This window comes from Rhinoderma darwinii, chromosome 6 (assembly GCF_050947455.1).
Source record: "Rhinoderma darwinii isolate aRhiDar2 chromosome 6, aRhiDar2.hap1, whole genome shotgun sequence".
NCBI classification, from domain to species: Eukaryota; Metazoa; Chordata; class Amphibia; order Anura; family Rhinodermatidae; genus Rhinoderma; species Rhinoderma darwinii.
The window spans coordinates 57,211,399-57,223,179 of NC_134692.1; the positions used below are offsets into that span (position 1 = coordinate 57,211,399).

Sequence of the window (11,781 nt, forward strand, 5' to 3'; positions counted from 1 at the left end):
AAGGGTTTTGACCTTCCCCCCAGCTAGCATGCAGAAAGAACGATCCAAATTTCCACTGGTGTGTGTATCTTGCTGGTACTTGTGGTTCCACACAGAAATGCAACTGCAGAAATGCAACTGCTTGCTGTGTATATCCTAGTACTTGCTGTTCTAAATCTCCAGCAAGGGAGAAAAAGAAGATAGTGCACTACCTTTGGGAAACTACAAATTCCACAAGTTTATTCCATACTTACAAAATCAGATATAGATAAAAGCATAAGATAAGCTCTTGTAACACGCCAAATAATGCAACCCGACCCTGGGTTTCGCCCTTCAGCCCCAGAGGAAGCCGGAAGGGGTGAAACCCAGAGTCGGGTTGCATTATTTGGCGTGTTACAAGAGCTTATCTTATGCTTTTAGCTATATCTGTTTTTGTAAGTATGGAATAAACTCGTGGAATTTGTCGTTTCCCAAAGGTAGTGCACTATCTCCTTTTTCTCCCTTGTTGGAGATTTAGAACATCAAGTACGAGGATATACACAGCAAGCAGTTGCATTTCTGCAGTTGCATTTCTGTGTGAAACCACAAGTACCAGCGAGATACACACATCGGTGGAAATTTGGATCGTTCTTTCTGCATGCTAGCTGGGGGAAGGTCAAACCCCTGATGGACACTTCAGACTTTACATCCACAACCGTCTGAACGGTAAATAACTATCAATTTGTCTCTGTTTTTTTGTGGTGTTGAGGATTTCACCTCTTTTTTACCTGCTCCGGTTGTTCATCTCCTTGTTGAGATATTTCAGTGAGTAGAGAGCTGAATTGTATATTTGAGTATCATGCTCCCATAGTGCCAAGCCACAGCTTAATGCCCCATAGAACCCCCCACACAGTATATTGACCCCATAGCTGCCCAACACAATATATTGACCCCATAGCTGCCCCCCACACAGGATAATGCACCATAGTGCCCCTCACACAGTATAATGCCCCCAAAGAACCCCCCACAGTATAATGCCCCCATAGCTGCCCTCACACAATATAATACCCTATACTGTCTCCCACACCGTATAATGCCCCCATACAGTATAATGCTCACACAGATGCCCCATACAGTATAATGCCGCCAGATCTGCCCCATACAGTATAAAGCCCCCATATTTGCCCCATGCAGTAAAATGCCCACACAGATGCCCCCATACAGTATAATTCCCCCTAAGCAGGTGCCCCCATACAGTATAATGCCCCCTTAGCAGGTGCCCCATACAGTATAATTCTCTCATAGCTGCCCCCATACATTATAATTCCCTCCTTAGAAGGTGCCCCCATACAGTATAATGCCACCTTAGCAGGTTCACCATACAGTATGATGCCCCTGTATCTGCCCACATACAGTATAATGCCCACACAGATGCCCCCATACAGTATAATTCCCCCTTACCAGGTGCCCCCATACAGTATAATGCCCCCTTAGCAGGTGCCCCATACAGTATAATGCCCTCATAGCTACCCCCATACAGTATGATTCCCCGTTAGCTGCCCGCATACATTTTAATTCCCCCCTTAGCAGGTGCCCCCCATAGAGTATAATGCCCCCTTAGCAGGTGCGTCCATACAGTATAATGCCCCTTAGCAGGAGCCCCATACGGTATAATGCCCCATAGTGCCTAATAAAAAAATTATATAATAAATACTTACCCAGCCCTGTTCCCATGAAGAGTGAAAGAGATCCCTCTTCTCCTCCACTCTGTGCTATAATTGGATCGGCGCAGACAGGTACGATGACAACTACATCAGGGACTGTCTATGCCCAGCCACTCGCAGCATTGTATTCAATTGTATCCATGTCAACTTTGTAATTACATTTTATTAAAAACTACTTTTACATTTTGAGATGCAGCTGCTTGGTATCCTGTATACAGAGCAGCTGTATCTAGCGCTGAAACCCAGAGGCGTAGCTAGGGGTTTAGCACATGGGGGGCCGAACAAATCTGAGTGGGCCCCAACACAGTGAATATGAACAGGAAAAACGCACTATTTGGTGCGGATTTCTATGACAGAATTACCAGCGTTTTTGGTGGCCGTGTCCGAAATTACGGACCGTGATTACGGGTACGGTCGTGTGCAGGGGGCCTTATATGAGGACTAGGCCCGCAAATGCGTGTGGATGTCTGCGGCCGGCCGTGCCCATAATCACGGACCGTGATTACGGGCACGGTCGTGTGCATGGGGCCTTAGAACTATGCTGTTAGATCACATGTCTGACAGCAGGGTTGAGCTAAAAGGTCATATGTACATCATAAAGGGGGAATTCCACCGCTGAAACCAAAGCAGACAGCCTCTAGAAAGCAGTAGCTCTTGCACTGGTGGACTTGACACCAGTATGAAGTCTCAGCAAAATAATATGGCAAAACAAATTTTGTTTTTCTTCATTGTGGTTTTGTTTACTGCACATGACTTCCTGTGATTGGGCTGCACCCTGCAAAAAAAAAATCTGGGTTATTTTTGTTGGGGAGGGCTCGTGAATAAGAAGAAGCAGTTTTTTCACATTCACAAAGGGGTCTTCCTTATGAAATAATGAAACTGTGGCTGGTTAGATGAATCACTATCATATGTTGTAAAAAATAAATACAATAGACCCGGATTTCACGTAGATCTATTTGTGAATGAAACAGAACAGCGAGTGGAGGAGTAGTAAGATTAAATCACCATTTGAAAGCCTTGTAAAAGTCTATATAGGTTTTTTTTCATTTGTTTTATAGGCACATAGAAAATTTGTGTTATGATTTTTTTTGTGAAAATATAGAATAAATGTATCATGCTAAAATTTGTGACTAGTCTAAAAAGTCTGAAATGTGGCAGTCTAGTATGAACCCAGCTTCAACCCAAATGCTAAAATATGCCTCCTCCAGTTTTCCCACATATACTGCTGTAAGGCTGGGCTCTCATGTCGCGGTAAAAATGCATGTTTTCGAGGCAAAACCGTGACATTTAGATGGGGATTTCGCAAAATCGTGCTTATGGGCTGAGTATTTTTTATGTTTGATACGCAAGTTTAAAGGGAACGTAAAGATTGTTATAACTATTGTAAAATGTTACTTATACATTTTCAGGAAAATTGTGCTAATAATAATTTAAAGTAGTTGTCCCATTAGGGCACATGGACATCATAGATGGAGATACTAACATCGTCGAGGAGGATCCACTCATGCATTACATAGATGGCCATTTATCTAAAAGGCTTTCACATAAAACCACATTTCCGCTGCAGCAGACGCTGCAGAGAAATAGACAGCCAGCTATTGTTCTTGGGAGCAGTACGCATTGTTGCTTCCGTCGATAACAGAAGCCACAATGTTGTACTGGATACATCGCACTGAGCCTCCAACACAAATGTGAACATAGTCTAAGTACACACTTGTATTATCCATGAAATAACAATTTTGGAGAATCTTTTCTTAGAACTCTGCATTGTTTTGTTACACTGATATTTCTCCTGGAATTGTATGAATAAATCGACAACAGGGCGTTTACTATTCCCTTTGTCAATAGGAGACAGTCTGTCTAGGTGCTCACACAGGTACAGGACCAATTACTGTTCCAGTATGTGTTTTAGAGCTCTCTAGTAACGAGCCGTTCACCTGTGTGTCTATCACATGCCCATGGACAACAAAAAGAGAGAGACGGCGCTCCTCTAAGGTGATAACGTATGGGCAGGTTGGATTATTATGCAAAAGGTGATTGTTGAAGGACTCACCTGATCAAGTTGTGCAGGATCGTCAGCACAACTTAAAGAGGCTCTGTCACCAGATTTTGCAACCCCTATCTGCTATTGCAGCAGATAGGCGCTGCAATGTAGATTACAGTAACGTTTTTATTTTTTAAAAACGAGCATTTTTGGCCAAGTTATGACCATTTTTGTATTTATGCAAATGAGGCTTGCAAAAGTCCAAGTGGGCGTGTTTAAAGTAAAAGTCCAACTGGGCGTGTATTATGTGCGTACATCGGGGCGTTTTTACTACTTTTACTAGCTGGGCGTTCTGACGAGAAGTATCATCCACTTCTCTTCAGAACGCCCAGCTTCTGGCAGTGCAGATCTGTGACGTCACTCACTTCCTGCCCCAGGTCCTGCATCGTGTCGGCCACATCGGCACCAGAGGCTACAGTTGATTCTGCAGCAGCATCAGCGTTTGCAGGTAAGTAGCTACATCGACTTACCTGCAAACGCTGATGCTGCTGCAGAATCAACTGTAGCCTCTGGTGCCGATGTGTCTTTGCTCGTCCGACACGATGCAGGACCTGTGAGTGACGTCACAGCGTGATCTCTCGAGAACACGCTGTGTGTCTGCACTGCCAGAAGCTGGGCGTTCTGAAGAGAAGTGGATGATACTTCTCGTCAGAACGCCCAGCTAGTAAAAGTAGTAAAAACGCCCCGATGTACGCACATAATACACGCCCAGTTGGACTTTTACTTTAAACACGCCCACTTGGACTTTTGCAAGCCTCATTTGCATAAATACAAAAATGGTCATAACTTGGCCAAAAATGCTAGTTTTTTAAAAATAAAAACGTTACTCTTATCTACGTTGCAGCGCCGATCTGCTGCAATAGCAGATAGGGGTTGCAAAATCTGGTGACAGAGCCTCTTTAACTCTACTGCTCATCAGGTGATTTCACCTTTGGCCTCGATCACACTGTGCTAGCCTTTGGAGCAGACCCACGATTGATGTCTCCAATTCTTTCTCGTGGTCGTAGGAAATGAAGAAACTAGGAAAAAATGCTCCTTGCAACGGGCGCTCTGGTGTGAATGGTTCACTAATTCCACGGAATCATGGTTGGGAACTAAAAGGATTTATTTGGGAACATGCTTAAAAAAACAATAAAAATTGCTGCTGCAACGCGTTTCAACCTCGTACTGAGGTCTTCATCTGTACAAATACATTCCAATCTAAATAGATACTGCTAATAAAAAATCACTATCAGTACCAATATAAGTTCAGAATTAAATAAAATAAAATGACAAAGTAGTCACAGAGTGTAATGACGGGGTAGGGAGACAGACAGGTGAACGCTAATCTACCCACCACTCAGTCCCTGCCTACTTGCACGACCCGTCCTAGGCGACGGCGTACAACTGGGCGACGGTCCCTACACTCAATACGTGCACAACAGACAAACAGACAAGGGTACACAGAAGCTAAGGGAAATGGGGCAGTTGCTCATGGCAACACCGTGAGCAACAAGAGTAGTGAACGAGCTGAGTCAAACCAGGAGTGTACGAGGTACCAAACGCAGAGCAGGAGCGTAGTCAGTAAAGCCAGGGTCAATTTGAAGCAGAGGTCAATAGTACTAGCAGGCACAGCAGAGCCAGGAAACAAGACAGAATCACAGGCAAAGGAGGAGCAGGAAATTAAGGTATAAATAGACCGAGGGTGGGAGCTAGCTCCGTCTGGCCAGGCTGTGATAGGTTCTTCCACTCCTCAGCCTACCAGCCTGAGTGGTAGCAGATTGAGTCACTCTATCAGACCTAGGATTAGATGCAGACTGATTAACCATGGGTGTCGACACAGAAGCTGTGTTTGGCAAATCCTTTACACAGAGACTTCAAAATCTAAAATGGGAGAATACGAGACATACGTACCTGCAGTGAAACTCCCACAATGAACTCCAACCCTGACTGTTTGACCCGGGTGTGAACCACATGATATGGTTATTTAAGATGATGTTTGCTTGAAATTTTATATGCCTGACGAAGACCTACGAGGTTGAAACGCGTTGCAGCAGCAATTTTTATTGTTTTTTAAGCATGTTCCCAAATAAATCCTTTTAATTCCCAACCATGATTCCGTGGAATTAGTGAACCATTCACACCAGAGCGCCCGCTGCAAGGACCATTTTTTCCTCGTTTCTTCATGACCATGGACAGATTACTACCCACTGGAAGTAAATAATAAAGGTTCCTATGGAATGACTGCAAGTAGAGATCTTGAAACCGGAGAAGTTATTACAGAAAGTATTGGAAATTGTATAACTTTTCAATATACAAAGAATAACATTTATAACTTAAATACCCTTTTAATTAATAAAATGATCTTCCCTTTCAGATGCATCACCAGTAAAAAATAGATACACTTTCTATGCTCACAACAACAACAGCTTAACATATTTCCATAATTTTAATGGCACAAGCAAAGAATTCCGGGTGTCATTGTTTAGAGGAATTAACAAAACAAGCAGCGTTTGTGAAGGATCCATCAATGCTACTCGGCTACCCTTTGACTGTGAAAACTGCAGAGTCGTTCCATCAGCAAGTAATGTTACCTTTCATCTACGGAGTCTCCATGAGAGTGATACGGATATTTACTTCTTTTGCAAAGAGGTTATGTATCCCCCTCCTTACATCTGTGAGTGTGATGAAGGCACTATCGTTCATGTCAAAGGTAAGTAAAGAGGATTGTTCCAACAAAGCTATAGCGCTAAACACAATATCCTGAAGAACATCACCACAAGAACTTTTCTAGCAATATATGAATATCTGTTTTAAAGAGGACCTGTTGCTCTCCTGACATGTACGTCTTAGTAAATACTTGCAATCTCTATCAAATAGCAATTCTGGAGCACTTTTTCTTGGTACTCTGCTTTGTATAAAGTAAAGCCCCTATTACATTATTAATTTTAGCCAATGCAGCGAGCGCTGATCAACGAGACAGCTCGTTGATCGGTGCTCGTTCGCTCTTGTCACAAGGAGCTATGTATGCGGCCGAGCGGTTGTTACTCCGATTGCTCGTCCACATACATTATTATCATGTCGGCAGCGCATCTCCCTGTTTAAACAGTGAGATGTGCTGCCGACAATGATAATATTTTACTTTTTTAAAACAATACGATCAGCAGACGAATGAGCTCGTACATATGCTGATCGCTGCCCTGTTTACTCAGGGCAATTATCGGCAACGAACGGTGTATGAACTATCGTTTGCCCAATAATTGCCCAGTGTAAAACCCCCTTTATGCAAACAGAGGTGTAACTTGTTGCTCCTGGGCTCCAGGGCAATATCTTGGCTCGCCAGCTATCGTGATTCATGAATAGTACTGGTCTCCTCATAGTCATGTCCCTGAAAACAAATAAGCTGGCACCACAAAAATCAATATATATCAAAAGGTTGAGGAGATACACTCTGTGTTGTGTCATTCTACTATCATTCCTCCTGGAAATATTTTAATAAATGAATAACTGGACTTTACAACGCCCTTATCAATAGGGTGTTTCCCTACACACGCTGACACTGTGAGCACTGATTGGACAGTGTCAGACACTCCACTTTGACCAGAGAAATAGTTAGGGCTTGTCCACACGTAATGGATTTGCTGCGGAAAATTTCTACAGCATTTACACATCAACTAGCAGACAATGGGCTGTGGAAACTCTGCACCACTTCGTGCGTTTTTTACTTTGGAAAATAGGGCCGATTTTTTGCTGCGGTTTTTTGGTGCGTTTTTTTTCAAGGGCTGTGTGATGGTGATATTTCCTCTTCCTGTGATGTAATTTCCACCTCCTGTAAGAAATTCTGCAGCGTTTCTGCAGTAAATTACACAGTACATTGTCGTTTGCTGCAAAATTATTGTTCCTCATTGATCTCTATGGGGAAAAAACGCAGGAAATCAGTCCACTTTCCACAGCAATAATTGACATACTACGGGAATAAAATTACGCACCGCAGGTGAATTTCTGGACTAAATTTTTCCACAGCCTGTCGATGATATTTGTTACATCACACTCAATTTGCTGCTACTGTATAGTGCTGCGTATACTCCGTCCGCAATTCCGGACAGAAGATATGCAGCAATTCCGTTACGTGTGGACAAGCTCTAAGACCTAGTTGTTAATTTATTCATATATTTCCAGAAGTAATAATGGAGGAATGACACAACATTGTAAAGAAGAGGTGTTCCAAAATGTTTATTTTATGAGGAATACAAGTTATAACTAAAACAGTCTTTCCAGGAGAGCTGACAATACAGTGCACACATACTTAAAACCGTGAGTTGTAAATTACAATTATCGTTATTTTCCTCTTTGTGGGAGATTCCTGAGTAGCAGATGAGTACTAGTTTTATGGGGGTGTCATTGCTATTTAATTATAGCTTGTACCTGAAAGATTAGTTGGCAGTTTTCCCTATAAATTATATTTTATAATTTTTAGCAGAAACTTCGCTATCATTAAGAATATCATCATTCTAAAGCCCTGTTCACAAAGAGTTTTTTTTCGCAGGCAGTAAAAATCTGCCTCAGAATTCCTTAAGCAATTTTGAGGCAGATTTTGACCTGCCTGCGCTTTTTTGCAGCGCTTTTCACAGAGTTTTTTTCACAGCATTTTTTGCCCGTGGCCATTTAAACTAGTGCAAGGACCACAGGCAAATGACGCTACAAAAGACGCTCGGAAAGGACATGACGCTTTTTTTCCCCACGAGCAACTAAAAGGAATACTAGGGGAGGAGATCCTATAGTGCATGCCACTATATATTTTTTCTGTTGGATTGATATGGAATGCAACAGAATAAACCTACATATGCCTCTGTGTGAAATCAGAGCATGTTTAGCCTTAGTACCTCATGTGTACCTTTAGGCCTCATGCACACTTCAGTTTTTTTCGTCAGGGTGCTATCCGTTTTTTTAACTGGTAGCACCCTGACACATTCATTTTAATGGGGCCATGCACACTTCCGTTGTTGTAATGGAACTGTGTGCCCGTTCCAACAAAAATAGGACAGGTCCTACTCCTGTCCGTTTTTGACAGAACAGTCTCGGCCTTTTCATCCATTTGGTCCGTGAAACAACGGACTGCACACGGAAGTCAACCGCGTGTGGTCCGTGTTTCACGGATCCGTCATTAGCGGTCGTACGACGGCCAATGGAAGTGTGCACGAGGCCTTAATTATATAAAGTGAAGCCTGGATGTTGTCCTATCCTTTACATATTGTTTATGTACAAACTTTGAAATAGACATTTTTATATATACAAAAAAACAGACTATCAGTGTGTTTTGTGCAACTTTTTAAATACTTGTTACTAAAAATTATTTTTACTTTTTGAGTTACAGCTGCTTTGTATCCTGTATACAGAGCAGATGTATGTTGCGCTAAAACATGCATCCGTCAGGTCAGCGGTACTCACGGGTACAGTGTCAGCGGGTCCTGCGTGTCTCTGACACACAGGATCGAGCTGTTACCAATCTAATATAAATTCATAACTTAAGAAATGTATTTAGAAAAGTTGCATTTAATAAAAATATCTATTTCAAAGGTGTACATAGTCTTTAATCCCCTTGGCATACAAGATAAACGTTTTCATTCAGCTTCTCAACCTTTATACATTACATACCTTCTAGATTTCCATATTTTATCAATTACTGTAGCACCAGTTCATGTACTGAATGCATGTCTAAATGAATTAAACTTTTCATGTCCATTATAACCCTCTTTATGCACATTGTAGCTTTATGTTTATGTTTTATGTCTTTAGAGTAACACTACCAGTTTATTTTGTTTTTCATTTTTTTCAGAACATATACTGCACAAGGAAGTCGTAGAAATTCGTAAACTGCCTTTGGGTCTTTTGATCACACTGGGATGTATGACAGCATATGGCCTTATAATCACAACAGCATTTATATATATTATGGTAAGGCAACTTTGTATCACTACATCATTCATTTTATTTCCTTTACCACTTTGTGAATAAGAAACAAAGGAAAAGGTGCTTTTGTAGGATCATGTTGCCACTTCAACAGGTGCAGCACATACACATTTGCTAGACAGTCCAATACATGCTTGTCATTCAATAATAATTATCCTATCAATAAGATATTAATATAAAACATAATAGCTTCTATTGGACATCACTAATAATATGGTGTCTGATGGAGTATTCCATCTTATTTTTTTCTATCAAATTCATACTGAATCTGTCAGAAATAGCCTTCATATGAATCAGAAGCGTACAAAAGTACTGTAGAAGTCTATAGCTACTGTATTACAACTCTGTATAATTGTGTATACATTTATCTATACATTTGAACTCCCTCAGGCAATTCAACCCCACCACTCCTAATTTATAATTTTGCTTCATCACTATCTCTTTCTCATTGCCATATACAAGGACCCTGTATGTTGGCACACTGAGTTTCCTACAGGTTCCTTTTATGCACCCATAGGTACTCCATACGCCGCTGTAGGGTGCCTCAGTGAGGCGCTGTATTCTACTCGAGAAGCTTTGCTTTGTAATATGGCATGCATTTTTCCTAATTTGAGAAATCTGTGAGGAAAAACCTCTGCATGCCATATAAAATTGGAGTTACATTAAGGTACAGTGTGTAGTACAGTCTAATGGGAATATTAGGCATTAAAGGTTCGTACATCTGTCATTCAGCTGTGTGCTTGGCCCTTATTCTACTCTACTAGACACATAAAATTGAAGATATATTAATTTCTTTTTTTACCATTGGAAGTACACCACCTAAGTTCTGTATGGTTTATGTTTTGCATGACACCATATTTTTCCCTCAATGCATCTTAATAAAAATTTGGCTGAACTTAAAAATTAGGTAACACCTCTTTGCACATTTTCCTAATAATTTTTTTGGGATACTCTTGCAGTAAAGCTACTCTATCAAAGTTTCACATTGTTTTCACTTCCTTATTATAAATATAACAAGTTTGAAACTCTTTAACAGATAAATAGAAGAAGAAAGCGAATTCAACAGAGTGAATATATTAATGTTGTCCCACGGCGGCCGAAGAACCATAAGCCTTATATTCCCTATGCTGCCAGTGCTGTTTATCCTCATACTCGCTGACTCCTGCATACGTTTAGTAGCTATTCCATCTGTCTGTGTTTATCAGGATTGTCTCGACAGCAAAACAGTAGTCTGTATGCTTAAAGGGGCTCTGTCACCACATTATAAATGCCTTATCTTGTACATAATGTGATCGGCGCTGTAATGTAGACAGAGTTATGACCTATTTTAGCTTTATGCTAATGACTTTCTTAATGGAAAACTGGGCGTGTTTTACTTTTTGACCAAGTGGGTGTTGTGGAGAGAAGTGTACGACATTGACCAATCAGCGTCATACACTTCTCCCCATTTATTTACACAGCACATAGTAATATTAACTAGATCACTATGTGCAGCCACATACACACACACATTAACGTTACTGAAGTGTCCTGACAGTGAATATACATTACCACCAGCCAGGACGTGATGTCTATTCAGAATCCTGACACTTCACTAACGTTTGTGGTTGATTTACAGCACATCGTCATTTACAGCATAATCTCGTGAGCTAATGCTTGCCTTGTTGTAAATGACACACAAATGTTAGCAAAGTGTCAGGATTCTGAATAGACATCACGTCCTGGCTGGAGGTAATGTATATTCACTGTCAGGATACTTGAGTAACATTAGTGTGTGTGTTTGTGGCTGCTATATGTTGTGTAAATGAATGGAGAGAAGTGTATGACGCTGATGGGTCAGCGTCATACACTTCTCTCCACAACGCCCAGTTGGTCATTAAAAAAGTCAATATAGGTCATAACTCTTTCTAAATAAAAAACACAGCTGTAATCTACATTACAACGCCGAATACATTATGTACAAGATAGGGCACTTATAATGTAGTGACAGAGACTCTTTAAATAACCATATTAATGTTTCCTCATTTATTTTTCATATTAGCTTCAGGAAAGTTTCTCATTTTTCATTTCTCATTTGCATTAACTATTTAAGAAAAATAGCATTTT

At 41.0% G+C, this 11,781-nt stretch overlaps 1 protein-coding gene across 1 annotated transcript in view; it reads left to right on the forward strand.

The window, feature by feature from the left end:
* The window catches only part of CD28 (CD28 molecule), a 61,487-nt gene extending 50,653 nt beyond the window's left edge, over positions 1–10,834 (forward strand). Inside the window, exons 4-6 of the mRNA XM_075831520.1 lie at positions 6,083–6,418; positions 9,542–9,660; positions 10,712–10,834. Coding sequence (XP_075687635.1) covers positions 6,083–6,418; positions 9,542–9,660; positions 10,712–10,834 — 578 coding nt within the window. The remainder of the gene's footprint in view (positions 1–6,082; positions 6,419–9,541; positions 9,661–10,711) is intronic.
* The last annotated feature ends 947 nt before the right edge of the window (positions 10,835–11,781 follow it).